The 26,398-nt window shown below is 46.9% G+C and overlaps 2 protein-coding genes across 2 annotated transcripts; both read right to left on the bottom strand.

The window, feature by feature from the left end:
* Positions 1-305: 305 nt before the first annotated feature.
* TMEM139 (transmembrane protein 139) lies at positions 306-2,331 on the bottom strand. The gene is made up of 2 exons (XM_032643092.1): positions 2,084-2,331; positions 306-1,861 (listed from the first exon to the last, which is right to left on the bottom strand). The coding sequence occupies exons 1-2, from the start codon at positions 2,314-2,316 to the stop codon at positions 1,468-1,470; spliced, it is 627 nt and encodes a 208-aa protein (XP_032498983.1). The 5' UTR covers positions 2,317-2,331; the 3' UTR covers positions 306-1,467.
* Positions 2,332-15,542: 13,211 nt separating this feature from the next.
* GSTK1 (glutathione S-transferase kappa 1) lies at positions 15,543-20,304 on the bottom strand. Its single transcript, XM_032643895.1, is given in 10 exon segments — positions 15,543-15,857; positions 16,136-16,181; positions 16,183-16,230; positions 16,566-16,682; positions 18,632-18,667; positions 18,827-18,927; positions 19,239-19,322; positions 19,325-19,366; positions 19,566-19,647; positions 20,171-20,304. Coding segments are annotated over 10 exon segments (678 nt in total). The 5' UTR covers positions 20,243-20,304; the 3' UTR covers positions 15,543-15,807.
* Positions 20,305-26,398: the final 6,094 nt, after the last annotated feature.

Raw genomic sequence — 26,398 nt, forward strand, 5'->3', positions numbered from 1 at the left:
GCGCTGCTATCCCAGCTCCGCCCCCACGCGAGGCCGGCCGCGCCGTCGCCGGAGCGCGCGCAGGCGCAGAACCCACGCGGCGGACTCGCTGTCCAATGGGATGAGCGAGCGCGCTCGGCGGAAGGGGAAGCGAGGAGCCGCCCCGCCCTACTTGGCCATCCGATTGGTCGTCGGTTCCCGCGGAAATCACAGTTCCCTCCCCGGAACCGCCCACCTCTCCTCACCCGCCTGTTGCAAGAACTGTATGGAGATGGGTGTGGCCGGACTTTTCACTTTATTAAAGTTAACTGTTGGGACCAGGGTAAGGAGGACAAGGACAGCACTAGAAGGCGCTAGACAGATACCCGCGCAAAGAATGAGCGTGGGTCGGCGATGGTTGGCTCAAACCTGCATCACAGGCACAGCACATGATTAGAGAAGCTGGTGTTCTGTTTGGATCTGAGGAAGCAGGGCAGGGGGTCCTCGGGTAAAACCCAGCGGGGTCAGGCGCAGGGGTGAGGCTGAAGCTGTTGCAGACAGTGCAAGTGTTTCCAGTGCTTCATAATAGATGATGCAAGAGGGATCCTTAGATGCTCCACCACCCCTCGCCAAGGACCTCGGGTTTTCTCTTTTCTGACCATCATATCCACCCATCCTCAGAATCAGATGTCCCTACCCCTGGGGCAGTTTACTCCACTGCTTCTAGATAGGATGGGACCCTGCACTGGGGACTGCTGTCTAGCCCCCCGGGGCAGGAATTTCCCATCTGGAGCAGGGGCCATCACAGTTTTGATCAGCTCTGCTCCTCTAGGAGGCTGGGCACACTCCTGGTCCCACTCAGCACTCCCTGTCTGCAGACACAGCTGGTCCCCCATTCTGTCTACACGAAGTCTTCTACCCCTCACCAGCCATTGACCAAGACAGAAATTGAGAGATGTGTGCATGATCTGGCTTCTGTTGCCTTGTATTGAAAACACAAGGGCTATGGGATCAGAAGAGCAGAATTCAAGACATTTGTGTGTTATTTACTAGCAGTGTGCCCCTGTGCAAATTATCAATTTTTTCTGACCCTTAGGATCCTCGTTTTTCAAATGAGGACAATAATACCTCATTTTTGTGATCTAATAGAGGCAAAGCACCTGGAAGAGAAGCAACAGAGCTGTCACTCAGATATTGTTTCTTTTCCTCCTTCACTAGATTCTCTGGAATCTCCTCATCTCACCCTCAGTCTAACTCTGGAAATACCAGGTATGGGGTAGGTCACTGAATATTGCCTGAAGACTCAAATTGTGCCGCCTACATCCCTGGGATGTGCCACTGTAAAACTGGGAAGGGCTCACCATAGCCTCACTCCCCTCTGGGTTAAAGTCATCATTTGTGACATCCAGGTGGAGACACAGTTCCTGACACATAACAGGCACTGGGAAGCATTGTTCGAATGAATGAGTGGGTCTGGTGCAGAAAGACGACATATCCTGGGAAAGTCCTTTAGGGGGGTGTCCAGTTGTTTCCATAGAAAACATCATCATCGAGGTGACCAAAGCTGACATCGTAGGCAGGGGGTGGAGTAAGAGGTTCCAGTTTGGGGGGCGCCCACAAGCTCTGCAGATCAGGAACAGTGGACGCAACTCGTGGTCCCCGAAGCCGCAGGCTGACTGGAGGTCTTCCAGGGCTTCCTGAGATCACAGACCCCTCTGAGCCCACTCGCCTGTCCAGTCTGGCTCTCCTGGGCTCCTCTGGATGGCTAGGCTGTCTCACCTCAAGTTCTGGGGGGATTACAACACTGGTGTAGGAGGGTGGTTGATCCACCCCTGGGGGGTGGCACTGTGATTCCAACACTGTGGCCTCTTCGTAGGTAGGCACCTCAAAGGCTTCATTGTCCCTGAAGGGGCGGGGGGGGGGGAGAAATAAGGTCATTAGTGGCTTCCTGAAAGAAGCCTTTTTTCCCTTTTCTATCTTCTACCAGCAAAAGACCCCTCCACTAGCCCCTGACCCTGATACCAGTGACAAGGGGAAAGCAGAGGCTGTCCGCCTAAAGTCTAGAGGGACATAGGGAGAATGGGTCCACATGTAATCCTCCAATCCTGCCCACCCCTTAACTCACCGTGCATTGCTTGAGGCCCCTGGGCTCTCGGTCTGCACTGATCGAGACCCCCATTCCAAAACACAGGCCAGGAGGCAGGCCAACAAAAAGAAGCCACCCAAGGTGAGAAAGAAATAAGCAACAGGGGCGATGTCCGGCCGTATCCCCAGCAAAGCCAGCCCCAGGAGGAAGGAGGTGCAACACAGGAAGAGAAGCGGCTTCTCCAGAGTCCCCCACAATTGGCTTGGCACCATGGCCCCTCCCCAGGCTCCTGCAAAAAGACACACAGCTGTTGTGTCTAAACTAGCAATTGGCATCACCGCTAGGTTAGATTTCAAAGTAAGCATATTAGACACCTTTGTTTGGGTTTGTTTCTTCTACCTCAAATCAAATAAATGGCCCAAAGAAGTGATCTGCAGGGTCCCCTTCAGCTCTGGGATTCTCTCTAGGATCACACTGTTGTCCCAGGGTATCAGTATGTGTGGAATAGCCAGGAACCAGCCCGGAAGTTCTGACTCCCAGCCCTCATGTGAGTTTACTATGTCAGAGCCCTACGTTCCTTACTTTTAACTTCTTCCCTATGGTCTCCCTTCCGTCTCTGTATTTCTACCCATTCCAGGATCCAGTCCTAGGCAGGCCCTGCCTGGGGCCTCAGGACTCACGGCATCTCTGGAATCCAGGTGATAGACGGGCCCCACCCTTTATTATTGCTTGCAACGAACGTCCACCCCCCACCTGCCCAGTCTGAGTCCCTCAGTCTGACCTTGTAGGGCACCGCTTACCCTGTTTGACCCATCTTCCATTTGCTCCCGTCAGCCCCACGCTCCAGTTGGAGGGAGAAAGTGCACATAGACACAACAAAGCCACAGGACACAACTACCTGAGAATCTTACAGACAGAGGTCTAAGGTGATAGAGGTCTAGGGCAATGGACAGAGGCCCAGGTGATTCTTGACCTCTCCGTGCCCCATGGCTGTCACGGTCCCCCGCCCTCTACCGGCCCTCACTCGGTAAACTCAGATTTCAAGTTTCCTGCCTGGAGTTATTAGCACAGGGGCTGGGAGGCTGGTGGGGAGAAGCCTTTTCATTCCCCTGCAACACAGCAGGAGCACCTAGGCAGCCACTACCCCCAGCCAGCCTGTCAGGAGTTCCTTGAGCTCTGCAGAGGAAGGAGTCACCGATTCTACAAAGGGGCCAGACCGCCTCCTTACATGCCAGCCCCAAAGCCACGACCCTCCTGCCCCCTCTTACAGCGTTAGGAGTTCCTCCCTCACCTGTCTCACCAGACTGCAAGGTAGGTAGGTTGTACGGGGGCGTGGGAGGAGGCGGGGTGGCGCCCACTGGTTCCACCCACTTTTCTGCCCCAATCCTGCGCGAGATTCCTCCTCCCCTTTTCTGCTGAAGGCTGAACTCCTATTACTGCCCCACCTTGATTTTTCTGCCTCTTATTTACTCCACCCATCCCCTACAGCGCCCTAAAGAGAGTACTCCCCAAACTCACCCCCAGTGATGTTTGTACTTCGGACCAGAGTGAAATTCACATTTCTTCTCCCTTCTTCTCAATGCGCTTGGTATCGCGAGCAGTTCGCATTATATTTAGGTAATACGTTTTGTGCCTGGGAGCAGAGGCCACGGTTTATTTGATCTCTGCGGATCACGCAGCGCTTGATCACTGTGAGCACTACCGTGGACATGGAATGATGTGTCCTATTTCTGCTGCCAAAGTACCATTTCTGTAAGTTCCTTGTTTTCTGCAGACCTGTAAGACGTGTTGTGTATGCTTCTTGGCCCAGTTAACGCTTGATTCTTCACAGGCCACCTCCGAGGTGACGCCTGCTGCAGAGACTGTCTCCACTGCGTCTGCACGGCGTTCCTTCCTCCCCTGCCCACACCTTTTCCTGCTATATAGTGACGTTCTGTTTACATACCTTCCTTCTGAAACTGAGCAGGACCCTGAGGAGCCCTCCTGGGTACAAAAGCCTTTCTGGGTCCCCTGTTTCTTGTTGGTAGGAAAAAGCCTTTAGCCTCCGAGACTTTCCCTGAGTTTCAAAGGGCAGATTTAAACAGTTTCTAATTACGGAAGGAAGGCGATGTAGACACAGTGGAGGAGCAGTCAGGAAACAATAGTTCTGCGATAAAGCCAAGTTCCGGTTCCTCCTCAAGGGATATAGTGACAACATACCCTTGAGTTCTTCTAAGGGAGCTAAGGCCTCCTCCCAGGTGGAGGATGGTAACTTCAGGCTGTGCACAGAATTCCTGGAGCACCGCCCTGTTACCTTACCACCAACCAATCAGAGGAAGGTCGCACACCTCACAGCCCTCACCTCATATTTTGCCTTTGAAAACTCTTCCCCCAAACCATCGGGGAGTTCAGGTCTTTTGAGCAAATGCTGCTCTTTCTTCTTGCACAGCCCTGGCAATAACTTTTCTCTGCCCCAAACGCTGACGTTTGGGCTTCTTGGGCCTCACTGTGGAGCGGACAAGCGAACCTGTGTTGGGCAACACTTCTGTTGTGAGCTTCTCAAGGTGAGTGATTAGTGTCAACCATCCTGAATCTTTGAAGCTAACACAGTTCCTGACACGTGGTAGGTGCTCACTGAACACAGCTGAGTGCTCTCATTGGAAGGCTCCCGTTCCACCTGGGCTCACCACACACTGGAGATCTGGAACCCACTCTTTTCAGTTATGGATCTAGTCGTAAGTCTGGGTGAGGCGGGTGCTGGAGGCGTACTTTGTTCTTGAGACCGGGCTGGACTCTGTGCCTTCAGAATGTTACTAGTGGACAAACCGAAGGGGTAGCAGTCCTGGGGGCACAGCCAGGGCTACTGCAGCGGAGGATGTGTGGAGTTGGGGGGTGCGGAAGAGAGAGGAGGAGAACAGAAATGACATGGATGAGTGAGTGTGCCTGGGGTTGTGTGTGTAAGTAGTGGTGGGGTGTCAGTGTCGATTCTCTGCCCCACACTGACAACGGAGAGGGAGGTGATCGACGTTACAGGAAGGCTATGATAGTCTAAATGAGCCGTGTCTCTCTAGGAAGTGGGAATGCAGGGTGGGAGTGTAACAGGGAAGAGAGCCAATTTTGACTCCGTGTGGGATCTGTTTCTTTGACTTTAGCCTTTCTCATTGCTTTTGTTATTATAGTCATACATAATGGCCTGCCTCTGGGAACCCTACCCACCTGTGAATGGCTGCAAGAGAGAAGAAATTAACACATCCCCTCCCCGAGGCTGGCCATTCCAAGCGATGTTTTGCGAGACTGATAGTCCTTTTTACTTTACTTCCTCCCCGCCTCTCTCTCTCTATTCTACCTTTTTACTTTACTTCCCTCTCTGATTCTATAAAAGAAACTGGCATCCAGACCCCAATAAGATGTTTTTTGGGGGGACCCTAGTCCGCCATCTTCTCGGTCTACCGGCTTTCCGAATAAAGTCGTGTTCCTTGCCCCAACACCTTGCCTCCCGATTTGTTTGCCCATCGTGTGGCGAGCACAGGGAGCTTGGACTCAGTAAGAGGAGGAGAGCTGGTTGTTATGCAACCGGAGGGAAGGGGTCAGGGCACAACCTTTGAAAGCATGACATAGCCCGAGGACATGACATAGAGCGATTAGAACCAAATGGGTCCAAGATGGCGGACAAAACTTCCACTAGACCTGAGCCTCACAATACACTCACTGTAACACATCAGCAAGTTAAATGACACCACCCACAGGCGCCATGACAGTTCCGAGACCCACCGTAAGGATCAAAAAGTGGGCGGTGGCCCAATTCCTGGAAATCCCCGCCCCTTCCCAAAATAGCTGGAATACTCCTCCCACTCATTAGCCTAGGAAATTACCCACCCCTACAAAAACTGACAACCCCATACCCTGGTGCCTTTCTCACCTTCTGAGATGGTCCACAGTCTATGGAGTGTTTCTCTCTAAATAAATCCACTTCTTATCTATCTGTCTCTCACTGAATTCTTTCTGCGATGAGACATCAAGAACGGAGCTTCATTAAGTCCCGAAACCAGGTGTGTGATCTCAGTTGGAAGACTGGGTTCTGGCCGGGTTTGAGTTCCAGCTGCATGGGTTCGAGTCCCAGTCTGAGGGGCATGGTTTCAGTTACAGCCGGCCCTTTAAATCTGCGGGTTCCGCATTGACTCACATTCATCCCACCTCACACAGAAAATATTCATTAAAAAAAAATCTAGAAAGTTCCAACAAGCGAAACTTGAATTTGCTGAGTGCTGGCAACTGTTTATATAACATTTACATTGTATTTACAGCTATTACAAATCATTTACATTGTTGGGTATTATAAGTAACATACAGATGGGTTTTTTTTGAAGCTGTGGGGAGGTAGGAGTTAATTAATTAATTAATTAATTATTGCTGTGTTGGGTCTTCGTTTCTGTGCGAGGGCTTTCTCTAGTTGTGGCAAGTGGGGACCACTCTTCATCGCGGTGCGCGGGCCTCTCACTATCGTGGCTTCTTTTGTTGCGGAGCACAGGCCCCAGACGCGCAGGCTCAGTGCTTGTGGCTCACGGGCCTAGTTGCTCCGCGGCATGTGGGATCCTCCCAGACCAGGGCTCGAACCCGTGTCCCCTGCATTGGCAGGCAGACACTCAACCATTGCGCCACCAGGGAAGCCCCATAGAGATGGTTTTAAAGTGTACAGGAGGATGTGCTGAGTTGTATGCAAATACTACACCATTTTATATAAGGGATTTGAGCATCCCCAGATTTTGAGCATTTGTAGGATTTCACTCCAGTGTGTACTCTATGATATCCAATGAGATGCGAGCTTTGAATGAAGGCTTTTCCACATTCATCGCATTTGGGGGTCCTGGAACCAATCCCCTACCAATACTGAGGGATGACTATCTTGTTTCCACCAATTTTCTTACTATTCAGCTCATAAGGAGAAAGTATGGCTGGGATCAGAAGGACCTACAGTGAATATATTAATAGAAGGAAATTGGCCAAGAGTCACTGGTATGCAATGATAACTAAGAAGGCTTAGTTAAGGAGTGAGCTCTGGGGGGTCTGGGGAGTGTCGCCTGAGAGGTAAGAGGGCCAAAGGGTGAAGGCCTGAAAGTCTACAGTGTGAAAAGTCATGCAGCCTGGGTGAGGTGGGACCTTTGTAGCTTAAGGCTTTTGGTTGCTAGAAGGAGCCTGCGCTAGAGAGATTTGTTAAGTAAGAACTGGATCCAAGTCATAGAGGCTGGACTGCTGTCTGGTTGTGCCCTACAATATATTCTCTATTTCAATAATTTTAAATAGATTTTCTAAAAATTCCATTTTTTAAAAAATATAAAATGTTGCAAAATATTTAAACGCTAAAGAAAAAATTGTCCACAATCTCATTACCCTAACGTGGCCACTTAAAATTTCTATACATTTCTTCCAGTCTGTTCACACACAAATCAGAATATACTCTAGTTGAGATCAGAGTATGTTCACCATTTTGTTATCTTTAAAAAAACTTAAAACATTGTAACAGAATTGCCTTTTGATATAGTTTTTATTGTAGTAATTTCTAACAGCCAATAAGATAATATTTTATTGAATGGATATACCATAATTTAACAGACCTTTATATTATGTTATTCAATAACATCGAGTTTATTTTATTCAATTTTTCTTTTTTTTTCCTCTTGGTCATCAAAAATAATGCTTTAAGAGACAAAAAAGTAGATTAGTGGTTGCTAAGGGCTGGAGAGAGGGAGGAATAGGAAGTAACTGTGAATGGATTTATTGCTTTGGGTTAATGAAAATGTTTTCTAATTAGGTAGCAGTGATGCTTGTACAACTCTGTGAATATACCAAAAAAACCCCACAACCCATTGAATTTTACACTTTAAAGGGGTGAATTGTACCTCTATAAAGCTGTTTAAAAAATATAATTCTGAAAAAAGAAAAAAAAAACCCACAACAAAAAATATAATTCTGGGCTTCGCTGGTGGCACAGTGGTTAAGAATCCACCTACCAATGCAGAGGACACGGGTTCGAGCCCTGGTCTGGGAAGATCCCACGTGCCGTGGAGCAACTAAGCCCATGAGCCACAACTACTGAAGCCTGTGTGCCACAACTACTGAGCCCATGCGCCTAGAGCTCGTGGTGCTCCACAATAAGAGAAGCCACCACAGTGAGAAGCCTGCACACCACAATGGAAGAGTAGCCCCCACTCACCACAACTAGAGAAAAGCCCGTGCGCAGCAACGAAGACCCAACGCAGCCAAAAAAAAAAAAAAAAAAAAATATATATATATATATATATATATACATATATATATATAATTCTATCTTCTTGGGTGTAGTTTTTCCTTCTTTTGGGGTTATTTCCTCCAGCTGAATTCTAAAGAATGTCATTATTGAGATGAGCATGGTGAAAGTTTTTATTGCCCTGAATGCATGTGGCCAAACTCCTTCCCAAAGTTTTTACTTTCCTTTTTTCTTTATCAACTTAGTATCCTTAGCAGAATATGAATTCACCACTTAATTCAATTGTCTTTCCGCTTTCTACTTGCCAGCTTTCCACAAAGCATCTGGCTAGAGGTTGGAACTCTCCTCTTGGCTGGTCTACCATGTTGCCTCATTTTGGAGGATCATGGTGCAGGGAAGTGGGTGGTCAGGGGAAAAGGGAGAAGTGCAGGTAATCCACAGACTTCCTGGGAAGGGTCACGGGTGTCTACTGCTGTGTGCTTCTGTGTCTCCAGATTTCTGTGGTTTTGTGTTTCTGAATCTGGATCTGTTTTATACTTACAGCCAACATGTGTGGAGTGTTTTGTACATACTGCTCATTGTGCTAAATGCTTTACACAAATTAGGTAACTTAAAATATAATGTAATAAGGGGTAGTTATTATATCATTTTGTAGGTGAGGTCAGAGATTTGAGAAAAATACATAGCTAATCGAGGGTGGGTCAAGATTTGAACCCCCAGTCCCAGTCCAGAGCACTGGCTCTTAACCACTATGTCATCCAACTCTTAACACTTTTTTTTTTGGCTGCCTAATTTAACACAACACCTATGACATTCTAAGATCATTACCCTGGTCTTCCCTGGAGGAGTGGTTAGATGCCATTTCCCCCATTGTTTGTCATTTTAAGAAAAGACTGATTTTCAGATAGCAAAAGAGAATATCAGAAGATAAAATAAGGTTATTGGCCTATAAAGCAAGATTAGGAAATTAAGATTGTAGGCTCTATCAGGATGCTCATCTTTTATGAGCTAATTAAGACTGATTATTAAAAGTAACATTTTAACTGAATAGCTCTTAGAAGCCTCACGTGCACGTGACTTCTTCTAACACAGTGTCGGTGGTAGAAACAATTTGGTCCACATCCACAATCTCATTTGATCCTTAATAACAATCGTGGGGTAAATCTGATTATCATTTTCATGTTACAGAGGAGGAAACCAGCTCAGAGAAAGCCCATGATTTGTTTAGTTAGAATCAAACTCAGAATCTTGATCTTTTAACTCTGTTGAGGGTTTTTTCTTCTGTGTTAGTTGCCTTACAGCTCCTCCAAATGTGTAGGAAAGGTGGTTAAATGATATAACAGGAAGTAAATCAGAAACATTGATATTTTGGGGACGGAAATGCTTTCAAAGAATCCTCAAGTATGTAAGGTTAAATATTACCCTCACCAGCTAGTTGTAACATTGTACAAAGCTCACTGGGAATGAACTGAGTGAACAATGGTGTTCAGTGCTGTCAGGTATTCAGCACTATGCCACAAAAAGCAACCCTGAAATTTAAGAAACTGAGTGTGGTTTTTGCCAAGTAACAAAAAGCATTTTTTTTATTAGAAAATTCTACAGATAGTGGCAACAGTGTCCCACATAACTGTGTCCCCATACATGAGAAAATAGGGCTGTATTGTGGTTAATCACATATTTTTTGGAGTTGGCCAAACCAGGTTTCAAATCTCAGCTCTACCACTTAACTGTGTGACCTTGGGTAAGTACTTAACCTTTCTGGGCTTCAGTTTCTAATTTGTAAATTGGTGAAAATAAGCCCAAGCTTATCACCCCTTTCCCACCCCGCTCCTGCAGCCCGGCTATGACCCAGGAGCTACAGCCAAAGTCTGAGTGTAATGGCCACACCAGGGACCTACCAACAGGGCCACCATCCTGTCACAGGGACTGGATTTCACTGTGGAGCACTTGTTTGTAACTTACATTGTACATCGTCCTCTGCTAATCTCTAAAGTTATCTATGCAGGAAATGTAACACTTTTGATCTTGGTCTCCAGGATTTTCTGAGGTGAATAGAAAGATGACAGCCTGACACGCTGTATGAAAGAGTTAATGATTTAGTTTAGTTTAGTTTGGTTTTGCGGTACGGGGGGCCTCTCACTGTTGTGGCCTCTCCCGTTGTGGAGCACAGGCTCCGGACGCGCAGGCTCAGCGGCCATGGCTCACGGGCCCAGCCGCTCTGCGGCATGTGGGATCTTCCTGGACCGGGGCACGAACCCGTGTCCCCTGCATCGGCAGGCGGACTCTCAACCACTGCGCCACCAGGGAAGCCCAAGAGTTAATGATTAAACACAGTATCTGAGATAGTATCGATGTGTGAAAGTATCAATGTGTGGATATTAACAAATTTTTTTTTTTTTTTGCTGTATACGGGCCTCTCACTGTTGTGGCCTCTCCCGTTGCAGAGCACAGGCTCTGGACGCACAGGCCCAGCGGCCATGGCTCACGGGCCCAGCTGCTCCGCGGCACACGGGATCCTCCCGGACCGGGGCACGAACCCGTGTCCCCTGCATCGGCAGGTGGACTCTCAACCACTGCGCCACCAGGGAAGCCCATATTAACAAATTTTTTTAAACATAAACCTTAAAGATATAGATTACTAAAGATAATTATTTTAGTTAAAAAAATAATCTATACTCATAGTATACATTTCAAGTTAAAAAGGATTAGAGGGGCTTCTAATTTCATTATACTTTATTATATATCTATCCATCACTTTATCCATCAATATATCTTATTTTTTGATACATTTCAAAGTAGGCTGCAGACATCAGCACACTTCCACCTAGCTACTTCAGCATGCATAAAAGTAACAAGAATTAAATATTAGTTTACAGTTAACTTTTTTTTTTTAAGTAAAATTTGCATGCAGTGGATTGCACAGATTTTAACTGGACCATTCCATGAGTTTTGATAAAAATTTACATTGGTGTAACCCAAACTCCAATCAAGATAGGAACATTACTATCACCCCAGAAAGTTCCATCATTCCCCTTCCCCTCAACCCCATAGGCAAAAGATGTTCAAACATTATTAGGGAAATGTAAATTAAAGTCACAATGAGATACCACTACACACCAATCAGAAAAGGTAAAATAAGAAATTGTAATAACACCAAATGCTGGTGAGGATGTGGAAAAATTGGATCACTCATGAATTGCTGGTGTGAAGGGAAAATGGTATGGCTGCTCCGGAAAAGTAGAGCAGTTTCTTTACAACACTAAACTTCGCTTACCACATGACTCAGCAATTGTACTCCTGGGCATTGACCCCAGAGAAATGAAAATTTATGTGCACACACAAACCTGTACATGCATGTTCATAGCAGCTTTACCTGGGATAGCCCCTGTGATATTGTGATTGATAAGATACATATATATTTATATACACATATTTGGATATTCAGATGACCAAAATATATTCTCATATATATGTGGTTTTAGTCCACAGTTCCTGGCTCACAGCTTCCAAAAGCCTTGTAATTTCCTAAGCGTTGACAGTGATAAGTGTGTCTTTTGTGAATGAAGTGACTTTTAGAAGCACCTAAAGATCAGGGGCCTGGTTGCCAGGAGAACCAACCAAGTGATTAGAGGGTTGGAATTTTCAGTTCCCCTCCCTGATTTCTGGGGAGGAGAGAGGAGCTTGAGGTTAAATCAATTGCCATTGGCCAGAGATTTAGTCAATCATGACTATGTAATGAAGTCTCCATAAAAACCCCATTTTCGGAGAGCTTCCACAATGGGAAACCAGGATGCTTCCATGTGCCACCATGCTGGTCCCCAAGCTCCATGAGGACAAAAGCTCCTTTGTTCAGGACCTCACCCTATGTATCTCTTCATCTCCATGAGGACAGAAGCTCCTTTGTTCAGGACCTCACCCTATGTATCTCTTCATCTGGGTTTTGAATCATATCCTTTAATATACTTTTATAATAAATCAGTAATCTAGTGAGTAAATGGGTTTTATTGAGTTCTGTGAGCCGTTCTAGCAAATTAATTAAACCCGAGAAGGGGGTCATGGGAACCTCTGGTTTATAACCAGTCTGTCAGAAGCGCAGGTGACAACCTGGACTTGCACCTGGAAGTGGAGGGTGATCTTACACGTGGAATGTAATGCTATCTCCGGGTAGATAGTGTCGGAATTGAGTTGAATTCTCGAAAACCCTGCTGGCATGCGAAAATTGCTTGCTGGTGTGGGGAAGCCTACACACACACAAACACACACACACACACACACACACACACACACACACGTTGGAATTTGAAAATTTTCAGCCCCAAAGTGGAAACAACTTAAATGTCCTTCAACAGGTTAAACAAACTGGCACATCCATACCAGGAACAGGACTCAGCAACAAAAAGAAAAAAGGTACAAACTACAGAGACATATAGTACCTTTGGGTGGACCTCAGGGGGTTATGCTGAGTGAAAACAAGCCAATCTGATTCCGTTCATACAGCCCTCGTAAAATGACAACTATGTGAACAGATCACGGTTGCCAAGGGTTAGGGAAGTGGGGAGGGAGGGAGGGAGGTGGCTATTGCTACAAAAAGGGCAGTATGAGGGATCCCTAAGCTGGAAGCATTCTGTGTCTAGACTGTGGTTGCGGTGACATGAGTCTACAGGTGATAAAATTATACGGAATTAAACACAGACACACAAATGTGTGCATATCAAACTGATGAAATCTGAATGAGGTTGATGGATTGTATCAATGCCAATTTTCTGGTTGTGTTATTGTACCAGACACGCAAGATGTCACCATTGGGGAAACTGGATGAAGGGTATATGGAATCTCTGTATTATGCCTGACATTTGTGTTTAAAAAAAAAGGGCATTTCTCAAAGCATACACAAAAAAGTGAAGAGTGGGAAAGGGAGAACTCTTCACTTTTCATTTCACACCTTGCTCTGTTTTTTGTTTTTGTTTTACCACATGCATGCAATACTTTGTTGTCTTTAATTACCACTTGTGTTTTGGTTCTGTAAAAAAATATCACTTTTGGGACTTCCCTGGTGGTCCAGTGGTAAAGAATCCACCTTCCAATTCAGGGGATGTGGGTTTGATCCCTGGTCAGGGAACTAAGACCCTACCTGCCGTGGGAAAACTAAGACCACGCGCCACAACTACTGAGCTCACGTGCCTCAGCGAGAGAGCCCACGTGCTGCAAACTACAGAGCCCATGGCGCCCTGGAGGCTGCACGCCATAGCTAGAGAGAAGCCTGCACACCACAATTAGAGAGAAGCCCGTGAAGCTGGCGCACTGCAACAAAGACACACGCAGCCAAAAAAAAAAAAAAATATATATATATATATATAATTTTAAAGAATTTTACCTAAAAGAGTTGTGTTTTAGAAGCATAACATTATTTGGTAAGCTTGGAATTTGAATTACAACACAAGGAAGTGGTTCAGTATTGAATTCTGAGATTGACATAATTGCAAATTTTATATTACAACTGTTGATCAGAAGGAGAGGAGAGGAAGCAACTAAGTATGAAACGGTTTAAATTATAGAAAAGAGCGTTCCTTAATTGAAATAAAATATAGCTGCATTTGGAGGTTTTTCCTTTTCTCGCTGTGATGGTTAGTTTTATGTGTCAAGTTGACTGTGCTAACGGATGCCCAAAGAGCTGATAAAACATAATTTCTGGGTGTGCCTGCGAGGGTGTTTCCAGAAGAGATTAGCATTTGAATCCATAGAAGAGGTGGTTCTCACCAATGCGGGTTTTCATCATCCAATCCATTGAGGGCCTGAATAGCACAAAAAGGCAGAAGGGAGAATTTGCTCTGTTTGAATGGAGACAGCCATCTTCTCCTTCCCTCGGACATTGGCTCTCCTGGTTCTCAGGCCTTTGAACTTGGACTGGAACTGACCCCAGCTTTCCTGGGCCTCCAGCTTGCAGATGGCAAATGATGGGACTCCTCAGCTTCCGTAGTCATGTGAACCAATACCTCACAATAAATCTTTCTATATATTTATAAACATCCTATTGATTCTTTTTGGGAGAACCCTAATATAATCATTTTTTATTCTATTTGGCATAAGTTCAGACATTAAAATCTAGATCACACGTGCTAAGGATTAGTCTAGAAATTGTCTCATTCCTTCAGTGAAGATTAAATTCTTCTATTGGATTAGAAAAATAGGACTTCCCTGGTGGCGCAGTGGTTAAGAATCCGCCTGCCAATGCAGGGAGCACGGGTTTGAGCCCTGGTCCGGGAAGATCCCACATGCCACAGAGCAGCTGAGCCCGTGTGCCACAACTGCTGAGCCTGTGCTCTAAAGCCCATGAGCCACAACTACTGAGCCCACATGCCACAACTACTGAAGCCCACACACGTAGAGCCCGTGCTCAACAAGAGAAGCACGCACACCGCAATGAAGAGCAGCCCTGTACGCCGCAACTAGAGAAAGCCCGCGTGCAGCAGTGAAGACCCAACGCAGCCAATAATGAATGAATGAATAACTGTAAAAAAAAAAAAAAAAAAAGAGTACTACTCTTAAGAAAAAGAAAAATAGGATGCTAGAGCCTTTAAAGAAAGAGTGGCCAGGACTGGGAAATCTGCCTCTACAATAAGAGATTATACCACATTAGTCTGGGATGACAAAGAAGTCCAGACCCATCGAACGCAAGGCATTCTGATGATCATACAGTGGGCACAGAAAGAGCAGGGACTTTGGATTAATAACTGGGGGAGTGGGAAAGCTATTGGTTTGTGTGGGAGGGAACAGGGGTCATAATAGGCCGGGAGAAAGGCCTGAGTTTTCCTTGGGATCTGCTTTGTGGGTGAGGGGAAGGAACCATAAGGGGACGAGCAACGTCTTCAGGCCATGGCAGCTCCAGCCAGTCTCCTTGCCTGGCCTTGTCCTGGTTAGAGTAGCTGGACTCCGTTTACATATCTGGATGCAAGCTCAGTCAGGCTCTGGCTCCCTCCAGCCTTCATACCCCAGGGGTTTCTGGCCCCAGCCCTGTCTCAGGCACCACGGCTGGTCAGAAGACAGTGCCCAACTGGTTAGGGGCAAAATCCATCCGGCTTAGTTTTCTGTCTCTGACAGACTCAGGAAGCTTCTGTAGAAGAGAAAGAGGGACTGTTTCCTGCTCCCTCCACATAAGCTGCCCCAAGGTGGGCAGGGGGCTGGGAGCACACAGTGAGCTGCTCTTCTCAAACACCTAGAATGGCCAGGTGTGATCGCAGGAACAAGAACACAAACACCAGGGAAGACACAGACCCAGAAATATGATGCCTGATGGCATTAGGTTTATTTTGTGGGAAGCAGAGTTTGGGGCTCTCGAAAGGCACTCGTGAGGCACAGAAGTAATGGCAGCCGTGAGACTAATGGTAGATGGTGTACTGCAGAGCCCCTCGCCGGCATCCCCCAGGGCCGGAGAGGAACCTCTATGAGACAGGAAACCAGAGTCCCAGGGCCCCACGGTGGCGGAGGGGTAAGGAGATAGTCTGCTTTTTTATACCAGTAATTCTGCTGCTTCTGGGCTTCCCTAAAGTCTGGCAGTCGCAGCTGGAGGCACAGGGCCCATCCACTTCTCTCCTGGATGGAGAAAATCATGCCAGAGGCTGGCCGCACAAGCCCCTGGGGGTTCTCTAGGACGAGCTCCGCCTGGCTTCAAGGTACAGAGGCTTCCTTCTCTCCTGTGGGAGAAGGTGGCCCCCTCCCCATTCTACCTCAGGCACACCTGTGTCTGTATGAGGCTCCATTACTGGAAGGGCCTAGGACATTCTTTTTTTTGCTCTGAATCCATCCTTCTGGGCAACTGGTATCACGCAGGGGTGGGGTCAAGGGCAGCTCAGCATGAACCTGTAACTTACCCAGAAGGTGTGCCAGCAACTCCATCCGGTCAGAGCCAAACAGCAATGTAGGTTTCATCATCCAGGTGGGCCACAGTGACAGGCAGCCCAAAGGCCTGGAGAAAGCAGTTGGCGTGCAGGAAGGAGGGTGATGGAGCAGGTGGTTATTGGGCTGCCGTTGAAGGCTGCACGTCAATACTGGTCTGAGGTCACAGACACAAAGCAGCTAGAGGCGTCCGATAAGAGGCTCCGGGTCTCTAGGGAGAGTTTTGTGTCTCCCCTCTCATCATCTAGCTCCCTCCCTTCCTTTCCTGGGGTCCAGGGAAAGGAAGGAAGAGGGTGAGGGTGGCCTGGGAGAGCCAGGAGGGCTCACGGTTGGTGAGTAGCTTTTGGACAGGAGCATGGGGACCCTGTCTCAGCACTGAGGCTGGGGACACACAGAGTTGCTCACCCCGTATTTGCAGGCTGCATCAGTGGTCTCCTTGAGCTGGTTCTTCACCTGTGGTGTTGAGACCCTTTCCAGAAGTTCCCGGGCTCGTCCCGTGGACATGCCAGCCTTCTCTGCAGCCTGAAGGGATGGGGTAGGGAACACAACTGTGTCTGCATTAGTGGGGGAGGGGAATCTCAGGAAAAAGCTGGTTTTTTAAATTTTGTGTCCCCACGTTATCCTGCCAATGCCTTTACCCAGCCATGAGTGGAGGTCTATCCTTGCCAACAGGGGCTGTTTTTCCCTTGAAAATCATGAGATGGGTGGAAAAAGTGGGTGGCAGAGGCATAGTTGCAGAAATTTAATGCCAGAGGGCATCTTAGAGACCAGCTTCCCAACCACTTTGTCAACAGATGAGCCTCAAGTCCAGAAACGGTACATATCTTGGTCAGTGTCGAAGAACTTGTTAGTAGCAGAGCCAATGCTAGAATCTGAGTCCCCTGACAGTAAGTCTGGGGCTCGTGCCTTCCTACTTCTTAGAACTCCTGAATCAAGGGCCGGGCTCTAATTCCTATAGAATTTCCTGCGGACTCTGGACAAGGCACACGGCTACAGCTATGAGTGTCTGGCTTCGAGAGAACGTTGAAGGCTTCAGTTTGGAGTTTGCTGGGATCGGTGGCTCTTCGCTTTAGCTGCACATATGAGAATCTCCTGGGGGAGCTTTTGAAAATCCCAGTTTGCATGTCAACCCTGAGTACAAGTACATCGGAATTTCTGGGCGGTGGTGCGCAGGTGATTTTAATATACAGCCAGGGTTGACAACCACTGGGACCTGACCTCCACGACCTGGACTGGGAAATGCAAAGTCATCCATGACGTTGCTTTGACCACATGAGGGAATTGTGTTCTGACCAAGGGTTCAATAATAGGGCAGTGGTTAACTAAACAAATCCACTGAATGGAATGCTATGTGGAAACTAACAAAGAGTTTTAAATGGCATGGAAAAGGACTGTTAAATATTAAGTGAAAAAGCAAGCCTATGTATAGACTTTGCGAGAATAAAAACATGAAGGATTATTGGCATGCTTTGTATGTTTAACTTTTTTGTGACTTGTCGTTTTATCTATTACATTTGAATATGCCTCAACTATCTTTTGTAAACTTAAGGGAAAAAAAATATGGTGTTGAATTTTCTGATTCAATCCTGCAGAAACACTTACTTCGCGGGCCTCTCACCGCTGTGGCCTCTCCCGTTGCGGAGGACAGGCTCCGGACGCGCAGGCTCAGCGGCCATGGCTCACGGGCCCAGCCGCTCCGCGGCATGTGGGATCCTCCCAGACCGGGGCACGAACCCGCGTCCCCTGCATCGGCAGGCGGACTCTCAACCACTGCGCCACCAGGGAAGCCCAACACTTACTTTTTATAGCCCTATCTATGGCTGGCACACATTTTAACGTTTTGAGCTATTTCCATTTTTCTCACTCAGGCTTCTGTGTAATTTCGGCTTGAGTCAGTTATCTCTTTTTGTCTTTTTTTTTTTGCGGTACGTGGGCCTCTCACCGTTGTGGCCTCTCCCGTCGCGGAGGACAGGCTCCGGACGCGCAGGCTCAGCGGCCATGGCTCACGGGCCCAGCCGCTCCGCGGCATGTGGGATCCTCCCGGACCGGGGCACGGACCCGTGTCCCCTGCATCGGCAGGCGGACGCTCAACCACTGCGCCACCAGGGAAGCCCTCTTTTTGTCTTTTTAAAGCCTGCTTTTAAAGTCTCCTGGATGTGATGGTGAGGTCTGTGCTGGAGTCTTTGGGGCCAAGACTTGCCAGTACTTCATCTGCAGGTGCCAACATTTAACACCTCTCCCACTGGATTCTTGCACCAAATACGTGCTACCCATGTAGAATGTTGCACTTCCTCGTTCAACCATGGGATAGTCTTTCGCGAGTCCTCTTACTTCCAACCCTTTAGTAATTTCGCCTATCAAAGATCCTTTCTCCCCTATGACCTCTTCTACCCAATAACAAAACGATGTCCTCTTTGCCCCCGGATGTCAACTGTCCTCAGACTCCCCACGGGAGGAGTGGGGACACTCACGGCCAGGATGCTCTGGGGCTCCGTGATGTCTTCGTCCTGGAAAAAAGAGGACGCTCAGTACAAGGTGTGGGGGTGTGATGGAGGACACTAGGTCAGTGAACGATGGGGAAGGCAGGACCTGGACTGAGCCTAGGGCAGGGTCATCGAATCATCCAGGGTCTCCCTGCAAGTGGGTTCCCAGAGCCCCGCCCTCACCCGTGACCAGACGCGCATCCACAGTTCCCTGGACACTTTCTCCAGCAACTCTGGGTGCTCCAGTTTCACGATGGTGAGGAAGCGCATGGCTGTCAAACTTCCTGTGGGACAGAGGCACTCAGAGGTAGGGCTCCTCTAGCTTGTTTCCCCATGGAAGACCAGCTCTTTCCTGCTTCTGACACCCCCCAGTGCTCCAACGCCCTCAGGCTCCCACCCACGTTTCTGATAACCCGTTTGTCCTGCTCTCCCTCCCCTGACATCCTCAAACCTTCTGCTCCCTTAACTCTGATCCTGAGTTTTCCCAAGGCTTGTTTCACTTCATGGAATCACCCGAACCCCTCCTTTCTGGCCCTGAAATCTCCAAATCCACTCCTCTCTACTTGAGGCCCCATCTACATCCCATTCTCTTCACCTTTTTCAAAGATCACAAAGAAGAAATCCTTGGGTAAGTGGATGGGAACCTGGAGATACTGTCCCAGGAGCCTAACGTCATTTTCACGTATAGGGCTTTGCGGGGAAGCAAAGCTGGCGGCTGGTTTCCTGCAAGCAGAAAGTTGGGCTCACTGGTGAGGGACGACCTAAGGGTCCCAGGACTGGGGGACCCCTACCGGGGCTTCAGGTAGAGGGCATGTTACTAGCTGCTGCCGCCAATATGAAGACCCAGTGGAGGGCCACTCCCCTGGGCCTTTGCAATCAGTCTTCCCTCAAATCCCTGCCGAAAACGCTGCTGCCTTCATACCGCTGTCTTTCATGATCCCTGCAATTAAGGTCGGGCGCAGCTGCAGGCTGACGTTCCAGATGTTCTTATACCGGCACAGGACCTGCAGCGCGGGGGCGAAGATAGAGAGTGAAAATGGCTCAGGGAGGGGAAGGGTGCTTCACGGCAGTCATCAGCCAGAAGCTATAGGCGCAGACAAGGGGTTATGAGGACGTCCTAAATTGTTTGGTTTGAAAGGGCAAAACCCTCTCCACTGCTAGAAATCGACTCCAGGACCTTTGCTCCTGTGGACAGTTTTTAATCTGTTCTTCACTCCACACACACCCCCACCAAACGGAAATCGGAGGGCTACGAAGAGGGCTTATATCCTGATTCTCTGAAGTTGATCATCTTCTTAACCACTGGGGGAAGCCCCTGCCTTAGGCTATAAGGGTTCGACCCGGAGCCAGCGATCGTATCCGGTTTACCAACAAAGTGACCTTCAGCCTGGCTCTCTATCCGCTTGTCCTAAACCGCGTCGGGCAGCGCCAGGACTTTCACGAGATTGCGGTCCCTACGCCCTTCGCTCGCCCTTCCCTCTGCCCTCGTCCTCCAAGCCCCGGCCGAAGCGGCTCCCCCGGCGTCACCTCGAAGGCCAGCCAGGAATAGGGGGACAGCACATCGTAGAAGAGTTCGAGAGTCCGCGGCAGCGGTCCCATGGTGCGGCTGGTCTCAAGCGAAGCCACCGCGGCCCCGGAAGCGCGCCGGCTGGTACTTCCTTCCTCCGGCGCCCGGCGGCTCCGCCCCCGCGCCCGGCCTCCCCGGAGGACCGCCCCGCCCCGCCCCGCCCCGGCCGCGCAGCCTCGCAGGGGAAACCCGCCCCCGGGACAGAGTCAGGTGGTTGGTCGGAGTGTGGGGGGCTACCCGAGGGCGGCCGTGGAGGGCGAGGGTGAGGGGCGTCCCCTGGGGAGCGCGCCGCTGTGGTGACCCGCTCACCTCGTGGTCACCGCCCTGCCCTGGGGTGGAGTGTGGGGCAAAGGGGCGTGGTTTGAGATGCGCTTGCCTCTTGTTTAGCTGTGCACCTCTGGCAAGCCTGTTGACCTCTCTGAACCACAGTATCCTCGTCCCTCGTAAAAACAGGCATAAAAATACGGGATATATAATGATAACCCTACCTATAGACTTGTGAGGAGTGAAAGAGTTCCTATTCACGTTAGTTATTAGTGTTAGTTGGCAGTTACAAGAACTTTCTGGGACTGGGGCAGAGTAAGAAGTGCCCCAATGATACTTTTGTTTGTTTGTTTTGTTTTTAATTTCTCAAGAGTTTAGGACGATGTCTGGAATATATTTGGTAATCAATACATATTGTGAGTGAGTGAAGGAGAGGAGACCTTATTGCAACGATAATTGGAGGGATAATGGGAGTGGTCTGCCCTACTTTTACCGGTAAGTATGTCATGTTGTCTTATACTGGGATTACATTTAATGCAAAGAAACAGAACTTTCTAAGTTCCATTTAATTTTATTAAAATTATTTTTAATATTACTAATTTTATGAATTTTAAAACATAATAAACATTCCACTTCTCATTTGTGTGCGTTGGAAAAACAATCCTAGGCCTTCAGAATACAAGGACACAGTGGAAACCTTTACATAGAGTAAAATAAAGAAAATGGAATGAGAAATGAGGTTATCTTCACTCACTTTCACATTAAACTAATTTCTTGATGATCACTGAAACTAAAAAAATTATACTTTGTTTTCCTCCAGTAATACTGATATTAATTTAAAAGTATCCAAGAGCTAATTTAGCCCGGTAATAAGATTTTATTTTGAAAATACCTTTATATTTGGAAATAATTTTAGACTTACAGAAGAGTTGTAAAGGTAGTACAAAGAGTTTCTGCATATCCTTCAACCAGCTTCCCCTAATGTGAACATTTTACATAACCATGGTATAACATCAAAACTGAGAAATTAACACTTAAAAATTAACTAGATTACAGGCTTCATACTGCACCCGTCTTTCCACTAATGACTTTTTCTGCTCCAGGAACCAGTTCAGGGTACCCCACAGCATTTAGATATCATGTCTCTTTAGTCTCCTCTTTTTTTTTTTTTCCTCAAGTTTTTATTTATTTATTTATTTTTGGCTGCGTTGGGTCTTCGTTGCTGCACACGGGCTTTGTCTAGTTGCAGCAAGCGGGGGCTACTCTTCCTTGCGGGGTGTGGGCTTCTCACTGCGGTGGCTTCTCGTTGAGGAGCATGGGCTCTTAGGGGCGTGGGCTTCAGTAGTTGTGGCTCACGGGCTTCAGTACTTGCGGCACGCAGGCTCAGTAGCTGTGGCGCATGGGCTTAGTTGCTCCTCGGCATGCGGGATCTTCCCGGACCAGTGATCTAACCCATGTCCCTGCACTGGCAGGTGGATTCTTAACCACTGCGCCACCAGTCCTCTTATCTATGAAAGTGTTTTGACTTTTTCTTGTGTTTCGTGATCTTGACACTTTTGAAAAGTATTGGGCAAGTATTTTGTAGAGTGTCCCTCAATTTGGGTTTGGTGTTTTCTCATGCCAAGGCTGGGGTTATGGATTTGGGGGAAGTATACCACAGAGGTGAAGTGCTCTTCTGCACTCGAGTCAGGGGGTTTCCAACTTAAACATGATTTATTATCAGCGATGTTAACTTTGATCACTTGGTCACTGTTGATCAGTATTTCCCTCCTTTCCATGTTCTATTCTTTGGAAGGAAGTCACTAAGTGCAGCCCACTCTGGGGGGGGTGGGGTTAGCGGTTGGGTAGATTAAACCCACCTTCTGGAGGGAAGAACATCAAAGAATTTGTGGACATATGTTAAAACCATCACAGTAATTAAGACATATTTTGGGGGAGATACTTTGAGGCTTGCATAAGTCTTGTTCCTCCTTAAAGTTTCACCTACCAGTTTTATCAGTAGAACTTGGCTGCAGCAATGATTACTGTGGTGTTCTAATCGAGATTTTCTATTTCCCTCATTTCTTCTACATTTATTAATTAGAATTCTTCTGAAAGGAGAATTGTCCCATTCACTCGTTCATTCATTTGATTTATTTCTATCACTGTGGACTCGTGGATATTTATTTTAAGAGTCATAGAATGGTACACATTGATCTGAGTCTCTATATCCTGCCTCATGCACCATTATTATTATGACTATTATGAATTAGATTGGGCCCTGTTGTGGGTAGTGTTGCTTTTTAAAATCAGTAAAAGATGGATTATTAAATGGTAGGGGACAACTGGTAATTTTAAACAAAATGTAACCGGGCCCATACCTCACACCTTACACAAGGAACGTCTCTAGATGGATCAAATATTTAATGTTAGAGAAAGAAACCAATAAAGTACCTGAGGAACTTAAGGGAAAAAACCTTTAAAAAAAATTCTGGGAGTAGAAACAGCTTTGCTAACTAGTACCAAATGCAGAAGCCTTAGAAGAAAAGATTTATATATTCAATTACATAAAATTAAAAAAAAATCTGTTTGGCAAAATCTAGCCAGTCAAAAAATAACTGGGAAAAATATCTGGGTTCATTTCGCAGTCAGAAAGGTAGTTATCCTAGTGTAGAAAGAGCTAAAACATCAATAAAGTAAAAGAACAGAAGCCCAGTGGAAAAGCAGGCAAATGATATGAACAGAACATTCACAGAAATGGACAAATAGATTGCTGTAAAACACAAACCTGCTTGTATACACTTACGAAAACTGTGAGCTAAAATTGCATTATGATATGTTTTCATCTATCAAGTTGGCAGAGATCAAAAAGGGTTATGACTCAGGTAGTTGGCAGGAATCCATGGAAAGTCATTGTCTTATGTAAGTGGTGGGAGTGTAAATCAGTACAACCTCTAAGCAGGGCAGTTTAGCAATATCTCTCTGTTTTAAAAATGCACACACCCTTTGACCTAGCAATTCCCTTTTTAAGAATTTATACTATAAACATGTTTACCTACATGATGTGCTATGAGGTTATTCCAGCGTTGTTTGTCGTAACAAAAGATTGGAAAACTACCTAAAGCTTCATCCATGTGGATCTAATTCAATACACCAATATTTATAATATTTTCAACTTTAAAAAGAATTTGGAAGCTCTTTATGTGTTAATATTGGATGATAGCCTGTATAGTGAAAAGTGAAAGACAAGGTGTAAAACAGTGCAAATAATTTGCTATCTTTTTTGCAGGGTTTAAATACTCTCTAAGTGTGTGGATATACACATACCCATATATGCTCATTGATACTGATAGATGGAGAGCTAAAAAACTGATAAAACCAGTTGCATTTGAGGAGAGAAGCTAGGTACTAGGGGCAGGGCAGGAAGGAGACTTTTTGTTGTATATCATGTTTACTACTTTTTGATTTTTGACCCATGTGAGTATATTATCTACCCACTAAAGGGAGACAGGAAAGAAGGACAAAGAGAGGAAGGAAGGAAGGAAAATTTAAAAAGGAAGGAAGGAAGGTGCCTTTAGGAATTTGTACTGGCAGAAAGGGGGGGGAGGAGATTTCAAGGAGATTTACTTATATGATTTATTAGCTTCTGTATATTTTACTTTGATTTAAGGAAAATGTCAGTTATGAAGGCCATGTGGCAACACATGTGACACAGTTTTAAGATATAATATTTTCCAAGATACAACTGAGTATTTACATCACTGGTTCTCAGCGCCTGACATTTTCCTAAGGAGATGCCAAGGGTGATGTGGAATTCTGTGTGCTAGCTTCCACACATAAGAAACCATCCCAAAATGCAAGAGACTCAAGTTGACATTATTATGGTTCTAATCTTGGAATATGCTGTGCTATGTTAAAAGACGTAAACCTTGGCAAACCAGGTTCTTTTTTTCTTGTGGTACACGGGCCTCTCGCTGTTGTGGCCTCTCCCGTTGCGGAGCACAGTCTCCGGACGCGCAGGCTCAGCGGCCATGGCTCCTGGGCCCAGCCGCTCCGCGGCATGTGGGATCTTCCCGGACCGGGGCACGAACCCGTGTCCCCTGCATCGGCAGGCGGACTCTCAACCACTGCCCCACCAGGGAAGCCCCAAACCAGGTATTTTAAATACGATTAATAACAAATTTAGTTGGAACATCTTGTAGCTCATCAGGACATACCAGTGTGACAACATCACAGCTGAGAACAGCTAATATATGCTGTCATTATACCCTTGTAAAATACGCACATATTGGACATAGGGACAAAACCAAAAAACAATGGAAAAAATGAAAATAGCTGTATTAGGTAGGGATTATACATAATTTTCTTAATTTCTAAGACTCCCTTTCAGGCTTTGATAATTTCTTTTTCTTCCGCCTTCTAAAACAGCTTTATTGAGGTATAACTGACATACGATAAACAGCACATATTTCACGTGTACACTTTGCTAAGTTTGGACATATGCATACACCTGTGAAAGCATCACCACGATCAAGATGTGAACATACCCATCACCCCCCGCGTTTCCTGTGTCCCTTGGCAATAACCACACCCCAAACAACCAGTGACGTGCTTTCTGTCACTAGAGGTTAGTTTGCATGAATCTTTCTGTCACTGTTAGATTAGACTTTTATACATTAAAAATACTTATATTCCAAAATAAATTTTAGAAGCCAGAGCCATTGTTTCCAGTTGTCACGACTGGGAGGTTGATTCCTGGAGATTAGAGAGAAGGAGCTCTATTAGGGATTGATTTTATGATTGACACCTGTGGAAAGGAAGGGACAAGAAGGGGAGGAGAGAGGTGCTGGGCTGTGATGCTGTCTTAACGAAGGCCTCAGCCAACCCCCAAGGAATTCTGAAGCTGAGTTGGCCCTTCAGAGTTACCCCGAGTTGGGTGACTTGCTGGCCTGTTACCTGCTGCCCCCCTCCCGCAATAAACCTGGCATAGGATGTAAGCTGCCCTGGGAAAAGGGCTTGACCTTGGCTGAGGCGACTTCCCACCTACAGGCTGTCAGCTGGCAACACCCCACGAGATGGGGGTCATGTCTGAAAGGTGATCTGTGCAGACCATCACAGCGCTCCCGATATAATAATTCTGGCATTTTGCCCATCCTGGGGACTTCTTTAAAAGTATTATTATTAGAGCAACAAATGTCAAATTGTGGAAAGGGAAGGGGTGTTGAAATATTTTTAGAGATTTTTCTTAGAATTTGAGAGGAAAGTCCTTAAATTCAAGTGTAAAAAACGATTCATTGGTTCATCGATTCACACTTTCCATTCCACTCGAGCAGGATTTCTCAACCTCAGCTCTACTGACATTTTGGACTGGGTAATTCTTGCTGTGGGAGCTGTCCTGTGCGTTGTAGGATGTTTAGCTGCATCCCTGGCCTCTACCCACTAGGTGGCAGTAGCATGCTCCAACCCCAGTTGTGACAAAATATATGCTAAGTGAAAGAAAACAGACGCAAAGGACTCCATATCATATGATTTCATTTATATGAAGTTTTCAGAGAAGACAGAAAGCAGATCATTGGTTTCTCCTGAGGCTGGGAGTAGGAGAGGGTATTGAATGAAAATTGGCACAGCGGAACTTTCTTTTTTTTAAAAAATTAATTTATTTAATTAGTTTATTTTTGGCTGCGTTGGGTCTTTGTTGCTGGCGCGGGCTTTCTCTAGTTGCGGCGAGCTGGGGCTACTCTTTGTTGCGGTGCACGGGCTTCTCATTGCGGCGGCTTCTCTTGTGGAGCACGGGCTCTTGGCGCGTGGACTTCAGTAGTTGTGGCGCACGGGCTTAGTTGCTCTGCAGCATGTGGGATCTTCCCGTGTCCCCTGCATCGGCAGGCGGACTCTCAACCACTGCGCCACCAGGGAAGCCCGGCAGGTGGATTCTTAACCACTGCGCC

Source organism: Phocoena sinus, chromosome 9 (assembly GCF_008692025.1).
Source record: "Phocoena sinus isolate mPhoSin1 chromosome 9, mPhoSin1.pri, whole genome shotgun sequence".
Taxonomy (NCBI): domain Eukaryota; kingdom Metazoa; phylum Chordata; class Mammalia; order Artiodactyla; family Phocoenidae; genus Phocoena; species Phocoena sinus.

Bases quoted from the DNA above. Each gene is read 5' to 3' on its own strand.
- TMEM139 (XM_032643092.1), bottom strand. From the start codon at position 2,316: ATGGTGCCAAGCCAATTGTGGGGGACTCTGGAGAAGCCGCTTCTCTTC. The intron at 1,862-2,083 runs GTGAGTTAAGGG...CCGCCCCTTCAG, and splicing joins GGGGCCTCAAGCAATGCACG to GGACAATGAAGCCTTTGAGG.